This window comes from Neomonachus schauinslandi, chromosome 9 (assembly GCF_002201575.2).
Source record: "Neomonachus schauinslandi chromosome 9, ASM220157v2, whole genome shotgun sequence".
Taxonomy (NCBI): Eukaryota; Metazoa; Chordata; class Mammalia; order Carnivora; family Phocidae; genus Neomonachus; species Neomonachus schauinslandi.
In genome coordinates, this window is record NC_058411.1 from 5154398 (window position 1) to 5179857 (window position 25460).

The following is a 25460-nucleotide window of genomic DNA, read 5'->3' on the forward strand; positions in this document are numbered from 1 at the left end:
TGTAAACAGTCACGTTGTTGGCACAGCTTCGGGTGACAGAGCATCAGTAGTCTTTCTGGACCCCTGGGGGGGATGCTGGAGGAATCAGAGGGTACCCTGGGATTTCACTGAGCAGCTTGGGGATAGAGAGGACCAAGGTGGTTCCAGTGGCCCCAACACAGCCTTTAAAGTAGAGAAACCTGGTGCCCCCCCTCATTCACTGGGGGGTCCTGGTGCTTGGAATGGCCAGGTGGGTGGCTTCTGTCCCAGTGAGCCCTGGAGAGTCAAGTCTCAGGGCCCGGGGCCCCAGCACTGTCCCCAGAGCATCCACATGGACCCAGCATGATAATGAATTCCAAGATGACCAAGAGGCTTCTCCCAGAGGTCATCCAGAACCCCCTTCCCCCAGCCAGCCCTCCCCAGATGCTCACTTCCCCCAGGCAGCCTGATCCTCGCTCAGACGGCCATGGCCCACAGTCCACTCTGGGCTCATCGGTCTAACAGCTTCCCTTTGCCCCACTGGATACCCTCCTGTTCTCTTCAGCCCCTCTACCTGCCGGGCCACCTGCCCATGCTCTCTGAGTCACCTTCTGTAGGCCACGCTCCAGATGGTCCAGGGCCTTCCACTCAAACCCTGGGCAGGACAGGCCTGGTCCCCTCCCTCAATCTGCCAGCTATGCCTCTGTTAATGCGGCCAAGGACCATGTCTGCCCTTGAAGGGTGGTAGCCCTCAGTGCTGAGGATCCATGGCCAGGCTGTGTTCCTGCATGTGCCGGAGATGTTTGGAGGTAAGAAAAGAACACCTGGGGCTCCTGACCACACAGACCCCAACACACTGTGGCTTCTGGTCTGCGGAAGACACGTGGGCAGGGACACAGCGCGGGAGCACTGCACACACCTCACACGCGTCCACAGGACAGCATTACAGATGGGCCCCCTCTGCCCGCAGGCTTGTGCGCGCACCAGGCGCGCTCAGGGCGGAGGGGCCCTGCCAGGCTGCGGCCGGACGGATGGTGCTCGCCTACAGGTCAGGGTCCTCGTGGCTGCACACGACGCCCGCGTCCTCCTCGTGCCCGCAGTTGTGCGTGCCCACGCCGGCGTGCGTGCACTCCAGCAGGTTGCGCTCGCTGCCCGCGCAGCGCACGTCATCCAGCAGGATGGGCAGCGTGCCGCCCTCGCCAAACTGGGCGCGGTTGGTGGCCCGCACGGCGTGCGCAAAGCCCAGCTGGCGGCACACGACGGCGGCAGCCTTGGTGTCCCAGGCGTCGTCACACACGGTGCCCCAGCGTCCACCCGCGAACACCTCCACACGCCCGCGGCCCGGACTCAGGCCCGCGGGCCGCACCAGGCGCACGGCGCCGTCCGAGGGCGCGGGGTCCGCCATGCCTGGTCGACCCCGCCGCCGCCCGCCACCCCTCCGGCCGCCGGGTCGCCGGGTGGGCCGTGCGGGCCGCGGGGTGAGCGCGGGCGGAGCAGCTGTGGGGCGGCTGCGGCGGGGTGCCTGGGTGGGCGCACGCGCTGTGGGCCGTGGGGTGCTCTCTGCCCTCCGGATGAATTCTGCGCGGAGGAAGAGCGTGCGGTCAGAGGGACCCCAGCCGCCCAGCCCACCCCAGCTCTCCACCACGGAATGCAGACCCCTAGGGAAAGATGTTCTCATTCTGCCCTCCAGTCCGACCCTGAGGTTGGGGTACCTCTTGGGGATACCAGCCTGGAGCTGGTGCGGGGTGCTTCTTCAGTCGTTCTGCAAACACTCGTTAGCAGCTGCTTTGTGCCAGTCTGCTTCTGGGGTCCCCCCCGCCCCGCCCCCAGTCTTGCCCTCCTGGGAGTCCCTAGCCTGGGAGCAGGGATGGGGGGACAGCCCCTCCCACTGTTAACTCATGAGCCCAGGGGAAGAGAAGTGTCTGGGAGGGCTTCTCAGAGCAAGTGACCTTTTCTGGTTCCAGTCTTTGGTTCAGGGGTGAGGAAGCTGAGGCCCACTGATGGGGAAAACCTGCTGAGGATCTAAGGCAGACAGGCAGGATGGAAACTGGCCTGCCCAGGGCCAGGCAGGGCAGGGTGACGTCTCCCCTCCACGCTCCCAAGGCTGCTGGCTGGGGGCTGGGGCCCACCCTGACCAGAGAGAGGGGGCAGGGTACCCCAACCTTCTACCCCACCACAAGGCCTGGATACAATAGGCATGGGGAGCTGAGGTGGGCAACTCCCTTTGTCCCTGCAGCACCTCAACACTCACACTCAGCCCTGGTCAGCCACAGAGATAAACCTCACCCCGCATGAGACACTCTGTCTGGAGAGGCGAACTCCCAGACTACTCCCCTACTATGGGGAGGGACCCCAGGGTCACCAGTCCGAAGCCCTCTAACCCCCCACCTCAGCTGAGATGACAGCTGACGAAGGGCCTTGATTCAAGGCCAGGAGCAGGTCAGGGCCAGGGGACGTGGGCCAGATGCTCCCCCTCCCTGCACCCTGGCCCCGACTCAACCCGCAGGGAAGGACTTCCAGCTCCCCGGTCTGCTTTGGCTCTTGCTGGTCCCGCTGCCCAGACTGCCCCCCCACAGTGCACCCTTCCTCTTCATTCCAGCCTCAACCCTCAGCCTCTGGGAACGCCCCACCCCCACCCCCGTCCTGCACTGCTCTGGGGCCCCATGGCTGCTGGCACACACTTCTGTAACAGCCCTGGGACAATAAGTGACTTCTCTGTCTGTCCCAGCCAGTACAGGGCCTGCTCTGACTTCTCCTATGGCCCCAGCATCCAGCACGGAAGGGGTGATGATTGAAAATGCCAGAAACTGCTGAATGAATGGAAAACTGGCCCAGGCCTGAAACCAACTGCAGCTAGAATTAACTTCCCCAAACACTGAGCTCATTCCTTCCCCCAACTGTCCTCTGCTGGGGGCTCCCCTTCCTCAGGGCCGCCCGCCCCCAGCTGCCAGGTGCCCAGCCTCCCCCTCTTCCTGTTCCCCTGCCCCTCAGTCCACCAATGGGTCCTCGATCTGTTGGGCCCACTGGGCCCACTGAAGGATTTCCTTTGGCCTGCAGGGTGATTTTTAAGATTTTGAGCCAAAGGTGCCAAAATTTGCAAATGGAGAGATTGTATGTAACAACCTAAGGAGGCGGGGACCATGTCTGTCTTGCTCAGCAGTATGTCCCCATGGAAGCATGCGTGTGTGGTAAGTGAATGGACGGATGGATGGATGGATGGATGGATGGATCCATTTCCCACCTCTCTTAAGAACTGGATGGTCTGACAGCACTGTCTCTATGCTCCCACAGGGCCCAGGGGAACAGACCCCTCACAGACCCCTCGTCACGCCTGCCCTTTCAGTTGGCCCCAGATGCCAGGGGTCATCATCTGTGGCCTTGCTTGGCCCTCAGGTCATGAGGGTTTGTGCCCACCTCCCTCCCCACCAAACTTGTCAAACAGAACCAGCTTACGGCAGCCCCAGGCAGATGCCCCCTCCCCTGTGGCACCTGCATTGAGAATGACTCCTTCCAGTCTTGCTCTCACACAGATATACCCGCTATCTGTCTGTCCCGAGGGCTCTGAGTGTACCTGGCTTAAGCCATCCCTCCCCTTCCCCTGCCCCCCTCTGAGGTCTGCAGCCCCTTGGGGCCACTCACCCACCTGGGTTCAAGGAGCTCCACCCACGTTAACTGAGTATCTAACGGGTGCCATTCCCAGTGCTAGGCATCGGGGCCCAGGAAGGGCATCCAGGGCCAGCCTGAAGGACCCATATCTGCTGGAGGAGCAGCTGGGCCCCGGGTCACAGGAGCTCCCCTCCCGCGTTGCGTCCTTGTTGGCAGGCACTTACTTTCTTTGGGCACAAACTGGATGAGGCGGCTCCTCACCTTCACCTGGGCAGGCTGGATCCGACACTTGCCGGGTGGTGCCCGTCTGCCAACACACAGGAGGTCATGAGTGCCACCCTGGGAGCCTGCCTTGAGCATGTCCCTCTGACACCCACTCTCCCCTGGCAGCCAGGCACCTGTGCATTCAGGCCTGGGCAGAGGGGGACACAAACAGCAATGGTGGCCATTGGTGGGGCACCTACCGCGTGGCCCCCAGGGCTCTGGGAGCCCAGCCCCAGGGCAGAAATCTTGTATCACGGTCTGCCAGGTGTCCACTCAGTGTCTGCTTTTCAAGAGCCCAAGGGCTGGTGGCTCAGGAGAGGCTGAGCTTCTGATTCAGAGCATGAACTGTCTTGGGAACGTGATCAAATGTCACAGCCCCTTTCCTTCCACCACCAGCCCCACTGCTGTAACTGTGACTGCAGCCTGATCCCTGCACCCCACCCTGGCCCCTGCACCCCACAGCCTTTGAGGAGAGTCTCTCTCTCTCTCTGCCCCTCTGGCCCTGGATTTTGGTGCTGCCGCATCGGAGGGAAAGGTAAGCCGATCTAAAGATAAAGGGTCGGAGAGAGCCACAGGGCTGGCAGCGGAGATGAGAGATGGGGGTGGGGTGGAGGGCGGGGCTTCAGAGAGGCAGGGGGGAGAGACGCTTCTGAGAAGGGTTACCAGGGCTCTGAATTGGGTCTCCTCTGACATCTCCAAGGGGCACAAGTAAGGCATGGAATTCCATTTTAATTAGCTTTTGGCTGTCGATCTGAGTCTTTGAATGGGACCGACCCTATTCTGGGACTGGCCCACGTGGGTCCAGACTTCAATAGGTTCCAGCAGCACAATGGAAAAGCCCGAGGGGTGAAGTGGCCATGTGACAGGAGGTGGCTTCCAGACAGGCTTGGCCAAAGAGGGAAACTGAGGAGGGGTATGGGTCTTTCCCCCCAGAGGTTGAAGAAACACAGCCAGTCACCCACGCTTCCCAAAGCTGCGGAAAGAGTGGGTTTTGCTCTGAACCCCAGATAATATCCACAGGCTGCAGACAGACCCAGCACGGTTTTGTTCCTTAAGGAAATGATGTAAAAAAAAATCTTTTAGGCAAAAGGTAGGAGATGCACCCCTAAATGCCACAGTGGTTTTGTCTGGGCAGTGATGGATGCCCCCACCCCACTCGTCCACTCCGCAGTTCTTCATTCCCGCGTTCTGTAATGCAGCCTCTCTGCAGGATGTTGTGGGTGCAAAGAAAGATATGCATTCCAAAAGAGAAGCACAAAAGAGATGAGGGAGGGCAGGAAGGGAAGGAGTCTAGCCTGTTTCTGGCTCCTCCCTCCAGGGGACCTTGAGCAGAACTCCCTAAGCCTTGGGTCCCCTCCGTTGCATGGGGAAAATGAGCCAATAGCGAAAGAAAGGTACCTCGTGGCAAAAGGAGAGGGTGGGTCTAAGGCAGCCTCAGACATGAATTACATGCTCCATATATGTGATATTTCCTTAGAGAAGCACTCTTTAAAAAAAAAAAAAAAGAGAGAAATAAGCTTAATGTCCATGGAACGGGTAAGATAATTGTGGCCCAGTGACTCAATAGCCAATTACACAGCCATTCAAAATGACGCTTTCAAGAGTGATGTTGCAACGTGGAAATATTTATACAAAACAGGGAAAACGAACAAAGAAAAATGCAAAGTTTGCATGTGTTCCTCAGCATCGCCATAAATCTGGGCGCCAGCAGATGAAGCCGGGGGTACCTTGGGGAAATGGGAAGGAGGGATGAAAGGAGGAAGTCCTTATGTGTTTCTTGATAAATAATGTCAATAATGAATAGGTTTGTGTTTTAAAAAAAAAGTGTGGTCAATAAGGAATGTCTGAGAATCTGTCATAGACCAGAGGAAGCTAAAGAGACACAATGATTGAAGGGAATGTGGGATTCTGGGTAGGATCCTAGAGCAGAAAAAGGACCGTAGGGGAAAACTAGAGAAATCCTTTAATTAATAGGAATGTACCAACATCGGTCCATTAACTGTGACTAGCATACCATGACGTCACAAGATGCTAATGACAGAGGACATCGGAGAGGGATATATGGGAAATTCGGAACTATCTTTGCAAATTGTCCGTAAATCTAAAACTACTCTAATTTCTTAAAATGATTTTTTTGAAAGAGTGATGGTGTTTCAGGATTTCTCCAAATCCAGGATGTTTCAAAGGTGAGGATAACTGTCCGCATCAGGGGCTGCTGGATGTGAGTGGATTCTTTGAGGGCCCGGGGCGGGGGGTGGGGGGAGTTGGGCTGGGGGTGGGCGCAAGCTGTGCACATGTGGGGCTGCTCGCCCAGGTGCTGAAAGGAGGTACAGAGCGGTGGGAGGCCAGCTGAGAAGCAAAACTGAAGGGCTGAGAAGGAGCTTGAGAAATCAGATCATCCATTCATTGGTCGAACACCCCCAGAGTCTCTGCTCTGTGCTCCGGGCCAGGCCCAGGGCCGGCACTGACTTTGACGGGGTGGAGAGGGCAGTCTTAGCCCTTGGAGACTCCCGAGCCAGGGGGAGATTACAGATTATGGGTCTGAGTGGTGAGAGCCAGGGGGAGCACTGGACAAGGCCTGGAGGGAAAGGCCCCTCAGAGACAGTGAGGCCTAAGGGTCAAGGGGTGGCGATATGCAGTCATGGGGTCAGAGCGGGGCTCTGGAGCCAGCTGCCTGTCCCAAGCCCAGCTCTGGTTCTGGCTGGGAGGGGGGCTCCCGCCTTTATAGGATTTCCACCTCTGTAAACTAAGCAGCTGAGAAGTCAAGGAGTTGTACATGGAAAGAGTCAGAACAGCACCTGGCACTGAATTAGTGGCTCTACGTAGAAGCAAAGCAGATGGACATGGACATGGGAGGGCCAGGGAGGTGTTCGGAAAGCCCAGCATGTTCCATACAGGAGCCAGTGAGTTGGTTTCCCCAGGGGAAGGTGGGACTGCCGGGGGGAGGGCAGCCCCGTGGTGGGGACAGGTGGAGATCAGGGTGTCGCAGGCAAGTTGAGGGCTGGGGGAGGTGGTGCCTGGGGTGGGTGGCCCAGGAAATGAGGAGTGAGGGGCGAGTCAGAGAGGAGAAAGGATGGGGTCAGGTGGGGAGCAGGCCAGAAAGCCAGGTCAAGCCCGTGATTATCTGGCCCAGACGGCATCCTTGGCTTCCTCCTACCATGAGTAGAGCTGGATTTGAGGCGGCAGATCCAGTTTTGAGCCCCAGGTCTGCCCCTCACCAGCACTATGGACCTGGCCGGTCACTTCCCTTCTCTGGGTCTGTTTTCCCTTCTGAAAAATGGGGCTATGAGTCATACCCTCCCAGGGGGTGGTGGAAAGGACAACAGACAATGGAGATGGGGGCGGGGGGGGGGGTTCCTGGCAGACAGCAGGAATCCAGGCAGTGCAGTGGGCGGGGCTCACCTGGAAGGGTCGATCACCTTGTAGACAACCCCACGGGCCGCTGTGGCACTCGGCACGCCTGTTGACATGAAGTACAGCTCCCCTTGGGCGAGAAACCAGGCAAGGAGTGAGAACACTGCCTGGAATATGGTCCCGGCCAGGCCCCTGACCCCGGGCCACCCCCCAGCTCCCCTCAGGCTCTGAAAGGGACCCCAACATCAGGGAGGTCTGTGTAGCCCTTCAGCGCCCAGAGCTGGAACCAGAGGCCGAGAAAGAACCAGCTGCCGGCCGCTCTGCCCGGACTTAGCCAAGTTCTTGCCTCCTGCTGGGGACCCAGCCCCGCCCTGGTCCTTGCTTGGCCTCACGCCCAGCGCACACAACCTCTGGGCACAAGTGAGGGTCCACAGCCCAGCTCCCCAGCTGACTGCTACTGGGTGACTCCAGGCACATGGGGCTCCTTGAGCCTCCGCTTCCTTATCCCTACCACGGGATGCCTCATGGACGAAGGATTAAAGGAGCACAGAGTAAATGCTCAGTCAATATTAGCTATTGTCATTGCTATGACAGTCATCCTCCAGGATCCGGGTCCCGCCAAGGCCTTGAGGCCAGAGTCTCTCCACTGACCCGAAGGCACCTCCCGGGCAGGTGACGGGCACAAGAGTGCACGCTTGGGGGGTCCCTGGTGTGAACCCCAGCCCCTGCATGTAGCCCCGTGGGAGCACCGGCAGCTCTGGGACAGTCCCACTTGGAGCCTCAGTCGAGTGTCCTCGACCTCTCAGGGCCCCTGGCCCCACGGATGCTCTCAGTGAATGCGAGTTCTCTCCCTCCTCACCCTCATCCCAGCCCCTGGCTCTCGCTGCCCAGGAAATAGGCTTCTTTATTCCTATCTTATAGAGGCTCAGAGAAGTTAAGTGACTTTCCAAAGTCACACAGCTGGTGAGTGGTGGAGCCAGGCCTGGAACTCAGGAATGTCTGCTGCCCCCAAGCCCTCACATGTAGGACACATGGTGGCTGGGGGGCACAGACACCTCCCATGTGTGATTCAGTGTGGTGGTTCAGCCATGCTTATATGTCTGCCTTTGCAAGAGGACAGTGAACGTTCTCCCGAAGATGGGGGCGGTCCCCAAGGAGAGACTAAGACAGACAGAGAGGTGAGAACTCTGAGGAAGGCATCTTTGTGGGGACCGATGCAGTCAAGGAGGGCTGCATGGGGGTGGCGTCTGAGAATCAAGGCCCAGGAAACCCAGGGATCTCCACAAAGGCAAAGACGCTTGGGGGGCCAACTTGTGTAACTGGGGTAGACCCAGCTTTGGTGGGGAGCTGGGGGCTGGGGAGGGCAGGATGCTGAGTGCTGAGTGACCTCTGACTCCCCTCCAGGAGCACCAGCCCTGCTTTGGTGGGGGTGCTGGGGGTGGTTAATTGGTCCCCAAGGTGATACAACCACACCCTGGCAAGAAAGCCCCTGCTGGAGAACCCATAGGCACAGACATGAATTTGCTGTGCAGTCTTGGGCTGTCGCTTCCCTCTCTGGGCCTCTTTCTGAAGAGAGGCCTCTGGGAGCCGCTGTCCCCACCTAGCTGTGCAGCCCTCCCACCTACTCTCCAGCCCCCTGGAGCGACCCAAGTCGCCCGGCACGCGCCGCTCCCTCTGCCCGGAATGCCCTTCTCCGTGGCCTTCCTTTGGCTGACCAAGCTCGAGCTTAGGGCCCTGCTCTGGGAGGCCTCCAGGTGCCAGGTCGGGTGCAGTACCCCCCACCCCCACCTCTGTAAAGGGACAGGCCTGCACCAGGCACACTCCTTGGCCCCCGACCCCACGCACGGGGAGGGGGGGCCCACCGGCACTGCCCAGCCCCACCCAGGGCCACACTGCCCTCTTTTGTGGTGTGCTGTCTCCGGAGGACACCAGGCCAGCAGAGGTCCTTGTTTTGCAATTTGCAAGTGTCAGAAGAACAACTAGAGAGCTGGAGCCGGTGCCAGCGCTGGGGGAGGTTTGTTTGTGTTGGACCCCAGGGCTCTGTGCCTTCCAGGGGCCGCCTGCCCAAGCTCACAAGCACGCTGTCCACGGGCCGTGTGATTTCAAGTAGGCTCCTCCTGCCTATCGGTTACTTGATGTCATTCAGAGGCCTGAACAAGGGCCCCTTGGGAACTGCACCTTCCAGGCCCTGCCCCTGGGGTGGGGGATGGGGGGCGCACCTCCTTCCAAAACACATTAACCCCCTACTGACCAAAAGAAAGGGCTTTCAAGGCCCAGTGGGCTTGGGAGGGCAGTGGGGGCTGGGGCTGCCCTTTTGAAAATCTAGATTGTGAAGGGTGTCAACCAACAAAGGTTTCCCAGACTTAGGCCTGGGGGCTCTGGGCACTGGGCCCTGCAGGGGACACCCCTCCAAAGGCCCCTGGGTGGGCGTTGCCTAGCAACCCTGCCAAGCATCCCCCAGGCTCCACTGGGGGCCCCTCAGCTTTTGTCCAGGGACAATTGGGGCCAAGGACAAAGGCAGGACGCTGGAGCAAGATCCAGCCTCCATGGCCCCTTATCCTCTCCCCTCGCTCCCTGTTCCTTGCATTGAAAATACAAGAGCCTGAATGAGAACCCACTAACAAGTGGGTCAACAAAGGGTGTTCAAGAAGGCGGGGTCTACCCAATTTCTGAAGATAATGTGGCTTAATTACGTAGGCCAGACTTCTTGGCCATGAGGAACCCAGGGTAGTAGACTTCTGGGATACATTCTTCCCCCACACACCTGCATTTCCACCATTACAAACCCTTTCCTGGTCGGCTCACTCCACGGCCTGGAAGCAGCCCTGCAGGGAGTTGGGGGCTGGGACATTGCTCCCACCTTCCAGATGAGGAGACAGAAGCCCAGGATGGTGGGGACTGATGCCCAAGCGAGGTCTCAGACTACTGCACACTTGCTCCCCGGCCCAAAGGGGGTTTCAGGCCTGAGACTCCATCTCTGGAATCCCACCCAGGCCAGAGGACCCACAGGGTGGGGGCATCAGTCCCAGGCATGCAGCCTGGACGGAGAGGTCTCGGGGCCTCAGGAGTGCTCACCAGCCTCATCCTCAGCAAAGGAGATGATATGAGGGTAGTAGTTGTTAATGAGGCCCGGGAACGCACAGGTCTGGCCTCGTCCCATGCAGATCTCACTGTACTGCCACTGGCCTGTGTCCAGGTTCTCTCGGAGGGACATCAGACGCCTGCAAAGAAGCATGAACTGTGGGGTCATGCCTGGCAGGGTGCCCAGGGGAACCCCACCCACAATCCATCCACCCATCCATCCACCCACTCATATATTATCCATGCAACCAGGACCATACAGCATTTGCAGGATCTAGGGTAAAACATGCATGCAGGGCCCCTTGTTCAAAAAGTACTAAGGATTTCAAGGCAGCGACAGCAGAACATTAAACCAAGTGTGGGCCCTTCTGAGCATGGGGTCTGTGCATCCACACGGGCTGCACATCCGTAAAGCTGGCCCTTGAGGTTCCCTGCTAGCCCAGTGCTCAGGATCCAGTGCTCTCATAAAGCTGGCCCAGCGTGCAGTCTTCACTGGGTACCTCCAATGCAGCAGAAAAGGGCAGGGGAAGGAGACCAGCTTGTCCCCTGCCCCCTCTGCTCAGCCCCAGCCGCTGACCCACAGGAGGCAGTCAGAAGCTGCAGAATCCTCCAAGGCTGGTGACCAGAAGTTCGTGCAGACTCTGGAGCTGTCTCCACTCCGGAGCATGAGGTGGAGCTCCAGCATCTTCAGAATATGCTGATCTTGCCCTTACTCCCTTCTGCACCTGTCAATCACCAGGCCCTGCTTGGATGTAGCCTCCTCTGGGGAGCCCTCCTGACTGCCCCTGTGCTGGGCACCCCCAGCACCGTGCATGGGCTCTCTGAGGCCGGACTGGAGTGGACCAAGCATGGGTCTGTCTCCCTGACTCGGGTGCGAGGTGCTTTCAGCTCTGTTGCCCTAACCCTGGCACAAAGCCCGACCCAGTGGAAGGGCTTGGGGAAAGCTAGCAAAATTAGTTGAATCTCTGTGGTCAGGTGACTTCAGCAACCCTGGGGAACAGCAGAAGGGGTAAGGGAGAATCAGACATTGAAAGAGAGGCTTCGGGAAGCCTGGCTGGCTCAGTCAGTGGAGCATGTGACTCTTGATCTTGGGGTCATAAGTTCAAACCCCACGTTGGGGGTAGAGATTACTTAAAAATAAGATAAAATAAAATTAAAAATGAGTAAATAAAAAGAGAAAAAAGTTAATTATTTTTTTAAAAATCTTGACTTATTTTTTTAAGCAATTTCTACACCCCACATGGGGCTCGAACTCATGACCACAAGATCAAGAGCCATGTGCTCTACCAACTGAGCCAGCCAGGCGCCCCTCAGCAGCACTTTTAAACCTTGTGCCAAGTGTATGTCTTCCTAGGGCCTCTAGGGCCCTCAGTTTTCTCCTCTGTACAATGGGAGAATGAGGTGGTCATGAGGCTCCACAGCTCTCTTTGGGAGAGTCTGACCCACAGGCTTAGGAGATATGCTCTCTTTTCTCCCTCCAAAACCTGTTGGGGTGTGACACATCCCAGCCCCCACCTCATGCAAACACACACACACACACACACACACCCTTTAGGGGTTCAGTGGGTGGGGAAGCACTGCCATAGGGTGTGGGGATTGGGCAGCAAGGCGCCCCCGGCCCCCATGGTCAGACCCTGGCTGGAGCGCCAGCTACCCCCTCCCCAGCAGAATGACCTCTCCAGCCTCTTCCAAACGAATGCTCCCTGGAACCGCAGTCAGTCAGTGCAGTGACAGACACGTCCTGGTTTTCCCCAGAAGCCAGGTGGCCCAGAGTCCGTCGAGAAGGTGTTCATGTTCCCCCCACCCCCACCTTCCACCTCTGCCCTCCCTGCCCCTCGGAACCTCGGTCAGGCCCGGAGCCCATGAACCTCGGGTGGAGGGGAAGACCAACGGATCTGCACTTAAACAACCATCCCGTCTTTCGTCGGGAGCCGTGCCTTCACGGTGCTGCTTGAGGTAGCCAGCAAGGCTCAGGAAAGGTATCAGGAGAAGAGGGGGCGGGCTGGGTGTTTGCTGAGATGTGACTCCAGACTTCCTCCCAGAGGAAGAGACCTGCTTGGCTCCGGCTGGGCGGTCGGGGTCCGAGAGCAGCTACCGTGGGCTTGCACCTGCGCATGCTCACACGCACAGCGCACCTGTACTCCGCTTTTTACAGAAAGCCAGGGGTAGCAGCCGCTTTGGCGCAGGGGCCACTTACCCACTCATAAAATCGCCGAAAATGTAGAGGCCGTTCAGGTTGGGGTACTCGCAGCCCCGGTACACATAGCCTCCCGTGACCGACTTGCCCAGTTTGTGCGGGTAGGCGAAAATCGGCAGCACGTCATCTGCACAGGGGGGAGAAGCTGGGATGAGCTTGAGGGTCAGCCCCTCCCCCACAAGGAGCTTGGCAGGTGGTCTGAGTCTGGAGGGGCAAGGGGAGGTGAGGTCACGGGGAGGGCCCGAGTTGGGGGCCCCAGAGTGCCACGGAGGGAGGAAGGTGCCTACAGCTTGGGTAAAGCAGGGCAGAGAGAGCATGGGTTTGCGGGGTTGGGGGTGGGTGGGGAGAGCCAGGAGCAGCCCGGCAGCGCTGGGGAGGTGGGGGGAGAGGCGAGGGGAGATCCAGGATGGGGGACCCACGGGGTGGGGGACGGATCCAGGATCAGTGTCTCCAGGGGCGTGGGGGGCAGAGGGAGGCGCTGGGCACAACCATGGGGCGGATGCAGATCCGGGGAGGTGGGCCCCCGGGGGCGCGGAGAGAGTCAGGGGGGCGGTCACCGAGGGAGGCGTTGGCGCACAGCTTGCGGTCATAGCACTCGAAGCCTTCGCGGGCGCGCCAGCCGTAGTTGCGGCCGCGCTCCACCAGGTCCACCTCCTCGAACTTGTTCTGGCCCACGTCTCCGCAGAAGAGGCGCCCGCGGCCCGCGCCGCTCGCCGGGTCGCCGCGGTCGAACGAGCAGCGCCACATGTTGCGCACGCCCAGGGCGTAGACCTCGGGCCGCGCGGCGGGGTCGCCCACGAACGGGTTGTCGCGCGGGATGCGGTAGAGCGGGCCGCGCTCGTTGCGGTCCACGTCGATGCGCAGCACCTTGCCCAGCAGCGCCGACCTGCGGGCCGGGGCGGGGGGCGGGGGGGGACAGGGCGCGGCTCAGGCTCGCCCAGCGCCAGGGCTCGCCCCAGGGCACCAGGGCGGCCCGTGGCAGGGGCCGGGCCGGGTCAAGGCCGGCCTGCGCTGTGGGGCCAGAGACCCTGGTTCAGGTCCTCCCTAGCTGCTTACCAGCTGGGTACCCACATTCATTTATTCATTCATTCATTCAGCATTCACCGGGCACCTTCTTATGTGCCAGGCTGCGGGAAGGGAAGGGTTGGACATACATACCCTCTATTGTTCCATTTAATCCTCACCACCAAACTTTTAGGTCGGTGAGTACTACTGTGATCCCCCCTTAGAGATGGGGCAGCTGAGCTCAGAAAGGTCACATAATGTGCCCTGTCGTCATACTGCTAGTAAAGAGCGGCCCAGACGGCGGGACCACAGAAACCCAAGCTCTTGGCCACAACACTCTTTCCAACTTCCCCATGCCTGTCTCCTCGCTGTCGCGTTAGGGAGCTTCCTCTCCCTCCTGCCTCCTTACAGGGTTGTCCCAGGGAGTGAAAACACTCCTAAAAATGACTCAGATGTACTGTTTTCTTCCAACGCCCAGGACAGTGACCGGCATGTAATAGGTGCTCATTCAGTGTTTGGTGAGTGAATGGCTTGCAATCAAAGTCAAGTGCACCATGCAGGAGTACAGGGTAGGGCTCGGGGGCGGGGAGCGAAAACACTGCAGAGCTCAGCAGGAAATGGGAGGCTGAGGTTCTTGCTTTCTCTCTCACCATCAAGGGCATTGGGGAAAGAACCACCCCATGTCAGTGAGCCAGACAGGCCTCAGAGGCCCTTCACCCCATACTCTACACCCACCACCCCTACCTCAAAGATGAGGCCACCCAGCCTGCAGAGGGGGACAACTTGCCCTCTCCCCCAGGCAGCTCTGGGCTGGAACCTAGGCCACTCCCATGGTACCAGGCGACATCTGCTTCTGGGGCCCCGGGAGCGAGGAGACCTCAGGACTCGTGCTCCAGAGCACCTCCTTACCAGCCGGCTCTCCTCGCTGGGAGCACTCTGGTGCACCTCCCTCCCCGCCCCGGCTGCTTGTGTGCACATTTCTGCAGCTGTGTACCCTCATTCCAGCCTAGCGTCCGCACCCAAGCCTCCCGCTCACCGTCAAACATCTCACCAGTGTCTTCTCTAACCGTGTAAGAGGCTCCCACCCAAAGATGCCCCATGGTTAATCCCCCATTGTGGTCTTTTAGGTCTTGCCCCAAGGAGTCCCCCTGACACACTCCAGCCTACTCGGCACCAAGCCGCAGATCACAGCCCTGAGCCCACACGCTGTGCAGCCGGCTTCACGACGGAAGTGGGCAAAACTCATAGCAGCAAAATAATGTTTTAAGTTCTGTCCAATTATCCACAAATCCTTAATTTCTGTTTTCCCCACTACATCGCTAAACACATCCCAAACATGAGAAGGCTGCAGTGATTCTTACTGTCACGTATGAACACGTGCGTCACAGATTGTGAACACTTTAATTACTATAATCAACATCCTCGCTATTTTTACTTTCTGGGCTAAGGAAGGTTTTGTCATTTTAGCTAAGAGAATGGAGGAGGCTGCCCTAGATATCCTCATCAAAGCTCTGTGTGTGTGTGTGTGTGTGTGGAGTAGAATATTGGCAGGCCATCTGCTCAAGCCAAGAAGTAAGTAATGACAGCAAGACTATGCCTCAGTTTCTGGGCCATTGCAGGTGACCTTTGGGGCAGAAGACCCTCAGGCTCATACAGCCCTGCTCCGGCCAGCTCATGCTCCCCATTTGGTCTGGGAAGGCTCCCTTTCCTTCCTCTGGTTCAAGCAGGGCTGGACTGACTTCCAGCTCTGTGATATCCCTTATCAGGCACTTGTGACAAGTGGGTTCTGGGCCTGGCCCTCCATAAACAAGATCGCCTTTACTCCTCACGACAGGCCTCCCCCTGGAGATTATATTCTTCTCTCTAACTGGTGAGTGAAAGTGACTTGATGGGGGTCCCCCACTGGCTAGCGGCAGACTGAGCTGGGGCCCAAAGCCCTTTCTACTGCCCTGCGCTGCATGGCTGAGGAAGGAACTCCCCCTCCAGAAGAGTATGTAAACCAACCCACCGGCCAGCCAAAAGTAGAACATACTTGTTTTGGGCATTTCCAAACTTTCCAAAGGGGTCTCCGGCCATCCCGCCGTCACCAGTAAAGATGTAGAGGTACCCATCATCCCCAAACAGCAGCTGGCCCCCGTTGTGGTTCGAGGCTGGTTCTTCGATCTCCAGGATTATCCTAAAAGAAGATAAGCCACCCCCACCAAACAAACAAACAAACAAACAAACACCAACCTCAGCCAAAAACACAAAACAAGATCACAGCAATAAAACCTCCTCTCTCAGATGCCATTTCACAGTTGAAAAGACTTTTCATATATTTAATAGCAAGTGATTTTTATAAGGATCAAGTAGGCTGAGCAGGGATAATTCACTCCATTGTGCTGAGTAACCAGAGGCTCAGAGAGGTTGAGCAACTTGCCCAAGGTCACACAGCCCATAGGTAGCAGAGCTGGGACTAGAACTCAGGTCTTCCTACTGCTCCCCACCACTATCTCCCCAGTTATTATGATCATGCAAAACTGTTGACCCAGTCACTGGCACAACTGGTTTCTTCATAATTGTAGCTACCCACATACCAGCCACTTAATGAGCAATTTCTACACACCCCCGTCATTCATTGTGTACTGCAGTTGCTAAGGAGGTCGGCTGCATGGTGTGGGTTGTGCTCAGCCACACACTCAACCCCTCAGCCATCTTCTTTACTGCCATGGCCTTCCGCTACATGGCTGGCCAGCTGGCTTCTGGTTAGGGTTTGGCAGTGGAGAGTGGAAGGGCACGAGGAAGGGAGAAGTCACGCTTCGTTGGCTTCTGGTGCTGTCTCCGGAAGTGGTCGATGCAGGAATGGGAACAGTGGCTCTCGAAGATGGACTCCTGGGTTCCACCCAGACATCTTGGTACCAGGAGCAGCAAACTTAGCAACACAAAGGCCTTTTCCCTTCTGTTCCCCTGGCTTCTTGCAATTACTAATCTTCGGGTAACTTTGACCTTTCCCTTTTCCTTCTCCGGATCCTCCCAATACCTTTGTAGCCAACTCCCTATTTGCTGAGGTTTTCCAGGATTGGTCATTGACTTACTAATCCCTTATTAATACAGATAAGAAAAACCAAGGCACAGAAAGTTCAAGTAAATCGAACCCAGGACTTGAGGGCTCCAGAACCAAGACTGGAAGCCTTTCTGTTGAGGCTAACACACATGACTTGGGGGGTGAAACAGAACCCCAAACTCCAAGTCCTCCCTGAAGAGGACAGCTCAGATTGTGAGGCGTCCACCTACCATGGGGATCCCAGCCCTGGGAACAGGGACTCAGGCAAGGATGACTACTCGGTCCTGGCCCCACCCTGAGTCCCTAACTCTTCCCCTGTGTGAGTCAAGTTCGAGGCTTGTACTTGACAGGTCCCCAGAGGACACTCACTGAACACTCACTCTGAAATAGACTCCTCTGTATACTGTGTGTCCCACCTTCAGTTTTTATCAGGAATCACTTTTTAAAAGTCACGAGTGAAGCACATCCATCCTGTCCCTTTGCTTCTCCTCTGTGCGAGCCGTGTGATAAACGTGGTGTCTCTTGGAGAACGGGTTGTACAGCCCCGTGTCAGATAATGAGAATTAAGTTTACTCCTTTTGCTCTGGCTGCCAGGATGCTCAGAGTCAAAATTAATGCTGTATGACAAGACCTATATTAGCCCTCATGTTAACCAGCCTATTTGATTCCTTCTCCTTTTTATACTTTCAATGTCAAGATTGTACAGTTTTGTTAAATGCCCAATGTGCCATTATTTGCTTATTTGCCTCAGATTAGTCCTGGTTGGGCCCCTACCTGCTCTCTACTTCAGAGAACTCAGATCCTGTAAACTACATTTCCCATGCTCCTTTGCTGGCTGGCCTCCAGCTAGGGTCAGCCAATGGAAGGCACTGGCAGGAGACTGGAAAGTGGGAAGAAGGGAGAAGCCAGGGTATTTCTCCCCATCTCTCTCTCTCTCTCTGCTTGGCCAATGTCTTGGCTGTAGCTGCCCCTCCTCTGTGGCCCCAGCTCCCCTGCCCAGGCCCACTGTGGTTCCAGGTGCCACTGAGTGGCCCCAGCTCTGGGGCTCTAGCAACCCCATCTTCTCACCTTGTCCCTCCAGCCTGAGAGGTGGAGGCAGCTTGCACCCGTTGGGAAATTCAGGGTTACCTTACTTCCTCCCCAAGTTGCTCTTTCATTTCTAACTCCTGAGTAGCAAATTCCCAGTATCCAGTCCTGCCTGTTGACCTATCTACCTGGCAGAGGGTTTATTTTCCTGTTGGACCCAGACTGATGCATACGCCCTTCCTGCCAGGTTAGGTCAAAGCAGTTTTGAAAACAGTGAGGGGCACGGATAATACAGAGAGAGGAGGCTTGTGTTGAGAGGAGTAGATAAGCCTGCTGGGGGCGGGGGGGAGGGGCCAGAGGGTCCAGGTGGGAGAAGTGGAAGGTGGGGCTCAGGAGAGAGACACACCCGGATTCCAGCTCTGATGTTTCCCAGCTGCGTGGCCTGGCAGGTCATTTTACCTCTCCAAGCCTCCACTTCCTCACCTGGGAAATGGGGAGTATACTACTACCCTCATCGGGCGTTAGGAGAATCGAATGGAATGAACCACCTACAGTGGCTGATCCGGGAGTCTGGACATGATCCTGGGGTGCTGTTTTGCGACTGTTCTTCCCCTGAGCCCACAACGCAGGGCTCAGCCCCCTCACTGGAGGTGATCAAGGATTTAAGACGGGTGCAGGCACACCCCATAGATTGGTCTGGTCCCACTGGTGCGAACTGGTGCTGGCCAGCCGAATATCAGCCCTGCCCGCCCCCCTATCACCACCCCCTCCTGGGGAAAGCACCTCTCAGAGCTGTGGTCCACGGTGTTCGTGTCGTCTGCGGAGACCTGGAACTCGCTGATGCGGATCCACTCGTCGAAGCCGAACCCCACTGAGTAGTAGACGTAGAGCTTGCCGTTGTGCCGGAAGCTGGGGTGGAAGGCTATGCCCAGGAAGCCCCGCTCGTCGCCCTCCCAGGGCGAGGTGAGCACGGCCCGGCTGACGTTCAGGAAGGGCTTCTCCAGCCGCGAGCGGTCCGGCAGGTAGGCCCACACCAGCCCCACCTGCTCGGCCACGAAGAAGCGGTGGGTGCCGTCCTGGGCGTGCACCATGGCCACGGGGTTGCGCAGCCCGTTGGCCACCTCCTCCAGGCACAGCTGCAGGCAGCCCTTGGCGTCGGCCACCACGCGGCCCAGATTGGAGTTGAGGTTCTCGTTGACCAGCAGGTGGGGGAAGCAGTAGTCCGTGTCGTCCAGCGACAGGTAGCGGCAGAACTTGGCCCGGTTGCCCTCCAGGGCCCAGAGCTCTCGGTCGGGCGACAGGTGGCGGAACAGGCCCCGACACGTCTGCCACATGTCCAGACAGTAGTCCTCGCAGAGCCCGGGCACGGTCCGCAGGGGCGTGGCCGGGTCCTCGGCGTCGTAGAGGTGGGCCGCGTACGGCGAGCATTCCTGCAGAGACAGGGCGGGCCCAGGGATGCTGCGTGCAGGTGCGCACCAGCTGTGCGACCGCTGGCCGGGCACCCACCTCCTAGAGCCTCAGGCTGCTGGTCTGTAAAATGGGGGAAACGCCATCTGTCCAGCAACACGGGAAGTCTCACTGCGGGCAGCAACCCTCAGCTTCCTATCTCACCTTCTTCCTCGTGCCTTAATGCTTCTATTAGCACAAAGACCCACAACTATTACTATTACTACTGGCGGCAGCAACTGCCCTCGAGCACCTACTGTGCGCCAGAAAGGGCTGGAACCGGTTTTATATACGATGCCTCTGCCCTATATCTGCATGACTTACTCCTTCGCTTTACCTGGCCCCCCACTCAAGGGACACCCCCTCAGAGACCACACATCCATCACCCCCACTACCTCCTAGCCTCTGACTCTGCTTAAAAACAACAACCCCCCTCAAGAAACCCCAAACCCAAAACCTTACCATGACCCGGTATCATAATAAAAATTAACGTGTTTGCGTGTTTACTGTCTTCCTTGGAACCTACATCCCATGAGGGCAGGAGTTTTGCCTGTCTGGTCACTGTGTGTCCCAGAACCTAAGACAGTGTCTAGCACATAGTAGGCCCAGAGTGAATGCTTAGGGAATGTGCTGGATACTAACTTACCCGACCTGCCCTTAACAGTGAATGGTGCTCCTATCTCCATTACTCAATCTTCACAAGGGCCCATGAAGGGGAGAGTGTTACAGATGGGGAGACTGAGGCACAGGCCAATGTCATTCAGTGCCATTGGGTCAGCATGGAGGAGTCGGGGTTTGGTCTGGGGTCGACTCCGCTCTCCCCTGCACCATGGAGGCCGGCTCATGTACACGGGCAAGACGGTAACACCCATGCCCACATGTCCCCCTGGCCCCAGACCCCTCTTCCTCCACTGCTCAGGCACCTCAGGCAGGGTCCTAGGCTGTCCTCTGCTCTGGGGCAGATGGAACAGCCGCCCTCGGTCTCCGCAGCCTCCCGCCGAGGGCTCCCCCTCTGATGAGACACTGGGGACGCCACTCAGTGCCCATATGGGCACGATCTGGAATGCAGAGCAGTTCACGTCTCCTGGGGCAAAACTTTGAGCCCTGGGAGGAGGGAGCTGATGGATAAAGTGTTCTGCTCTCCGCCCCCCCCCTGCCCAGTAGACGGTCCTGATCCGCAGGTGGGATAGCTTCTTGGAGCCATGCTCCCGCCAGTTCAAGCATGCATCTCTCTGAGCAGTGGCCAGCCCACAGCTGCCTCCTTGGCTCGGCTTTCTCTGGACCCCATCACTCGTGCTTCTGGGTCCTCTCACCCCAAGAAGGAAATGACCCATGAACTTTGCCCCAGGTTCTGCTTTCTGGGAACCCAGGTAGAGGTGACAAACCTGACCAGACCTCTCCCCAGCTTCCGGCCGCCCGCACCCACCCCCAGAACTGAGAGGACCCCCCCATGGCACTCCCCCCTCCAGCCTGAGAGTTAACACAGGTACCAGCAGCACCCGCTGATCCAGCTCTGCCCACAGCTCTGCCATCCGCTCCCACCTCCTGCCCACCTTCTGTTTCCTGACCCTCCCGGCCAGTTTCACCTCTGAGCCTCAGCACACACTGTTCCCCTCACAGGCATGCCCTTCCCTCAAACACAGCATTCTATTCGTCCTTGAATAATAACCATGGCCAGCCTGGAGAAATAGTACTAACAATAATAACAGCCCTGGGCACTTGGGCAGATCATGGGCCAGGGCCTTGCTGGGTGCTCCAGTGAATCTACGTTTTCCCCCCAAGGCAACTGACTGCCGCCAGGAGGTATATTCTTATTCCCATTGTACGTACGGGGAAGAAGAGGCTGAGAAGGAAGCCTCTAACCAAGGTCACAGGCCAGACTGAACTTAGTGGGGCTGGAGGTTGGGAGAAAGGGAAAAGCCAGGGCATTTGCCCAGTCTGCTGGCTGGCTCATAATACCACCCCCAAAGCCTAGTTAAGTGTGCCCCACCCCTGCCCAGAGCAGGGGCCTCAGCTCTGCAGGCTCTGTAAGAACCTCCCTCGGGTAGAGCCCCTGACCTGAGCTGAGGTCATTATTTATGTCTGTGCCTGGCACCCTCTAGCCCCTGCCCGCCATGAGCTCAGCGGGCCAAGGTCTGGACTGACTCAGCTCTGGACCCTGAGAGGCCTCGGGGGATGCTCGTCCCACACTAGGGGAGGCCCTCGCAGCCGCACACTCCCCTCCTCACTGGCAGGGCCAGGCTGGGTTCCAGCAGGAGGCCTCGAGGGGCAGAAGGTGGCAGACTGCCCTCTTGCATGTGTGTTCAGGCTCTGGGCCAGGGGCGACTTTAAACAACTGTGGTCACACCACGGCCTTGTCCTCCTGGCCCCTTAGTGCTACTGTGAGGCTGAGGGCCACTTGGCGATGTGTGGTTGGTCTCTGGTCAGTCACTGTCCCGGGCCCAGACGAAGAAACCACATTGCACATGTCCCCGTTTGCCGATGAGGCCTCTGTGCCACACCATCTCTCCCACGGTTCCCCGGGAGCCTCCTATGTGTCCGGCCAGCCGCTGTGGGTGGGGCAGGAGGGTCTGGGTGCACACATGCCTCACTTAATTTTTGCAAGGTAGGGTCACTGTAACTCCCATTACATGGATGAGGAACTGAGGCTCAGGAAGGCCACGTGCCAAGAAGTGGTCACACCAGGGCTCAGGCCCAGCCCTCACGATGTGTTGACTGGTGCTCTTCCCAGATTAGTCAGCAGTGTTTCATTCAGCAAGTGTTTCCTGGACACGGACTGTGAGCCAGACACCGTCCTCAGCTCCAGAGACACAACGGGAAGCAGAAGAGACTTCTGGAAGCCAGTCTCAGTGCCCTCCACTCATCAAAGCCCAGCCCAGAGCTAGAGAGGGAGCCCAGAGGGCCGCCAGGGAGCCAGGCTGGAATTTGAGCATCCATGCCTCCAACGCTGGGCCTGGCAAGCCCTTACTCGCGGCCTAGGTACCCTTACTTACACACAGTGCAAACCTGGTGCCCAGACCTGAGTAATCCAAAAGCAGGACGGGGCAGAGGGGTGTAATGATAGCTGCTGGCAAGGATGCTCAGCAACTGGCCCCACAGCAGTCCGCAGAGGAGGCAGGAGAAAGGCCAAGAAAAATCGATCTAGTATCACACTGCTCAGCCGCCTGGGCCATCCAGCGTGGGCGCAAACAGCTTGCTGCCCTGAAATGGCCACTGTGGAGTTGCTGACATCCATGACTCATGGACCTGAGTCCCGAAGGTCTCTAATGTCCAGCACCCATTCCTTAGGAAGGCTGACTCTTTGTACGCAGTGTTCTCTTGGGAGGGTATTCCCTCCTCCCCCATTTCCACATCTGCCAAACTCCTATTCATGACTCCAGGCCTAACTGAGAAGTCTTCTCTGACTCCTCTGTCCTCCCAGGGCCCTGAAAACAGGCAATATGACAAAGTCATAAGGGAAGGGCTTTGGAGTTAGAGTGCCCTGGAGACTGAGTTTACCGTTCCCTGTGTGACCTTGAGCAAGTTCCTTAACCTCTCTGTGCCTGTGTCTTCATCTGTAAAAGGGGGAAGGAATTCAAACCTCATAGTTGTTGGGAGGAATAAATGAGATGATGCATGTGTTGTTCAGTAACTGCTCAAACAGTCTGAACTATCAAGATGCAACTCAATGTTTCCTCTTCCAGGAAGCCTTCCCTGACTTTTCCAGGGAAAGTGCAGCCTTTGTCCCCATGCCCCATGGTGTTCAGTCACCCTTGGGAAGCCTTCTGTGCATTCTGGTAAGATCAGTGTGTCTGTCTCCTGACTTGAACAAGCTGGGCTTGTGACTTGCCAACTGCCTCTGGGCCCAGGACCCAGCACGGGGCCAGCTCCTAACAGACTCTGGGGAAACACGTCTGTCCAGTACATGCACCTGCAGAGCACGTTCCACGTAGATTTCCATCAGAAACCAGACTTTGATGCCTTCAGGTTATGCAGAGAGGCAAGCTCAGTTACCCCGGAAGGCTGTGGTGCGGATGCTGGGAACCTGGGTGCCATGTGTCACAAGCTGCCTCTTCTCCTCTTGGTGACACAGGCACCCACTGGACGAGGGCAAAGCCCTCAGAAGGAGTCTGAAGGGGCCGGGAGGGACAGCTGCCCTCCAGCTAAGGAGCCATCTGGGCATCTGGAGGAGTTGCAGGTGCCAGATGGGGGCAGGTTCTGGAGGGGACCGGGGGAGAGAGCATGTTTTCACGGTCTCTCTCCTGTCTGGAGCCCGTGTCCCTACGGCAGATGCGAGTGCTCGGATGCTATCATTGACTGAACCTTGTAAGTAAGGCACCGTGGCCACCTCCTGGGGTGGAAATCAGGAGGTGCTGAATCCAGACACGGCCTTGGCTCACAGACAGCATGGTCCTCCCTCCAGCACTCTCCTGCCCTCCCTTGAGGCCCTGCCAGAGAAAGTGTGATCCAACCTCCACTCCTCTCCAAGTTCACTCCAGACATGAGGTCACTCTCAGAGACGCCTGGGGTAAATTGCTAGTAGCCATTCCACCCCTGGTTGCTCAAGGCCAAGCCATGCTGGGAAGATTCCCAAGGACAGAGGAAAGCCTCCTACCAGGGAGGGGTAGCAGGACTGACCCTTCCCTTCCTCTTCTGAGGACCCACCCACCTGATTTACTCTGCTGAGCCTGGCACATAGTAGGTGCTCAATTAACAAGTGTGGAGTGGCTACATGAACCCAGCTATGTGACCAGGGGTGGGAAGGGCTGGGTTCCAAGGAAGCCCCAGGCTAGTGAAGGAGGCAGATGCTTGACCAGACCATTCTGGCTCCCCTGAGATGCACAGCACCAGGGCTGAGCAGAACCTACCCCCCCCCCTTTGCTTTCTGGTGCTCCTCAGGGCCCCCTCCCTCATCCACTCCCAGCCCCTCTTATTTCTGACCCAGATGGCCCACCCACACTGGCACCGAGTGTGGTCCACGTGCCCACCATGGCCATAACTGAGCTGTGTGACCACTGAGCAATCTCTGCCTCTCTGGGCTTTCCCTGAATCGGCCTCTGGGCCCCACTCTGTCCCTGCCTAGGGCCAAGAAGCCAGTGGGGGCCAAAGAGGCACTAGAGAAATCTAACCAGAATCCTCCACTGAGCCCTGAGTATGTGCCCTTTCGTCTGTGTGGCAACTCCGAGGGACGGCTAAGAGTGCCCCCATTTTAAAGATGACACAATGATGTACAGTGGTGACCTGCCCAGGGTCACACAGCCAGGAAGTGGCAGGGCCAGGATCAACCCAGTAAGTCTGACTCCAAGCCAGCCCTCCTGCCCCTGCCCTGGCTGGCTGAAGGGTGTCAGCTAGGCTGCCCTGCAGGACCCTTCCACCCAGGCTTCTCACTGCCAGCCCAAGGGCTTCCTGGCCTTGACTCCATTTCCCCAGGGATTCTGGTCAGTCACTTGGGAATCAGACCCATGCAGGAGAAAAAGAAACAGCTAGGGCACAATCCGGAGCCGGCAGAAGTAGGGGCTCTGTCCTCAGAGGGGAGATGGGACAGAAAGGTTACACCAAAGGGATGTCACTCAGGTGGTCTGAAAGGACGAGAGCCCCTCTGCCTGGTGGCGGCGCCCCCGGAGAGAGGGCACAGCAGGAACCTCGGTAGGGGCATGGCAGGCCCCGCTCACCCCAGGTGTGAGCACCTTGCAGTTAGGTCCAGGAAGGGGGCGGGGGCTCTGAGACTGTGTCCTCAGGGCAGCGGAGGGGCCCTCATTGGGAACAGTGTCCCCCGCACCCCTCCGCAAACCCAAGTCCAGCGCATAAACCACGCTCCCTGCTCCCGGCAGGTCCAGGCTGCCCCCACCTCCCCTGGGGCAGCTCGGGCAGCACTGAGCGGGACAAAGGCTTCCCATCCTGGTACCCCCATAAGGGCGGGGCTCCTCGAGGCCAGGACACTGGGGGGCTGACTCCAGGAGGTCCCGGGACAGAGGGGCCCCCAAACTCCAAGGGACTCTTTACATCGGTGTGTCCGCCCCTCTTGTTCCCAAGGGGAAACTGAGGCCCAGAGAAGGCCCAAATCGCGAAACTTAATGAATCGCAAAGCCCCGCTCCCCGCCCCGCGCCGAGGACCCCGCCCGGGGCCTCGGGGTCCCAAGGCCGCCGCCCGTCCTCGATCGCCACCCGGCGGGGCTGTCGCCGCCGCCCTCCCGCCGGGCCACCGAGGCCCCGACGCGCGCCCGCTCACCTGGCACAGCAGGTCGAGCGCGTAGCCGGCGCACGCGGCCCACTCGGCGGCGTCCATGCGCGCCGCCAGGGCTCCGAAGCGGCGGGCCAGCGCCGCGTCCCGCTCGGGGGTGCAGCAGCCGAAGGCCGAGTACTGCGCGCAGAAGCGCAGCGGCTGCGGCGGCCGGAAGGGCGGCCTGAAGTCCAGGCACTGCGGGTGCGCCGCCACCCCGAGCGCCCGCAGCGCCAGCAGGGCCAGCAGCGCCCCGGGCCCGGCCCGCCCGCCCGCCATGC

General features: G+C 58.3%; 1 protein-coding gene across 1 annotated transcript; it reads right to left on the reverse strand.

Moving 5' to 3' along the window:
• Positions 1 to 25458, reverse strand: HHIPL1 (HHIP like 1). The gene is made up of 9 exons (XM_021679692.1): positions 25189 to 25458; positions 18318 to 18964; positions 15498 to 15641; positions 13018 to 13346; positions 12461 to 12587; positions 10258 to 10403; positions 7231 to 7312; positions 3789 to 3871; positions 1 to 1536 (listed from the first exon to the last, which is right to left on the reverse strand). Exons 1-9 carry the CDS (start codon positions 25456 to 25458, stop codon positions 1001 to 1003), a joined length of 2364 nt encoding a protein of 787 aa, XP_021535367.1. The 3' UTR covers positions 1 to 1000.
• Positions 25459 to 25460: the final 2 nt, after the last annotated feature.

Coding starts and splice junctions, on each gene's coding strand:
- HHIPL1 (XM_021679692.1), bottom strand. CDS start 25,458: ATGGCGGGCGGGCGGGCCGGGCCCGGGGCGCTGCTGGCCCTGCTGGCG. Junction 18,965..25,188: donor CGCTCGACCTGCTGTGCCAG/GTGAGCGGGCGC, acceptor CTGTCTCTGCAG/GAATGCTCGCCGTACGCGGC. Junction 13,347..15,497: donor TTTGGAAATGCCCAAAACAA/GTATGTTCTACT, acceptor CCCGGCCCGCAG/GTCGGCGCTGCTGGGCAAGG.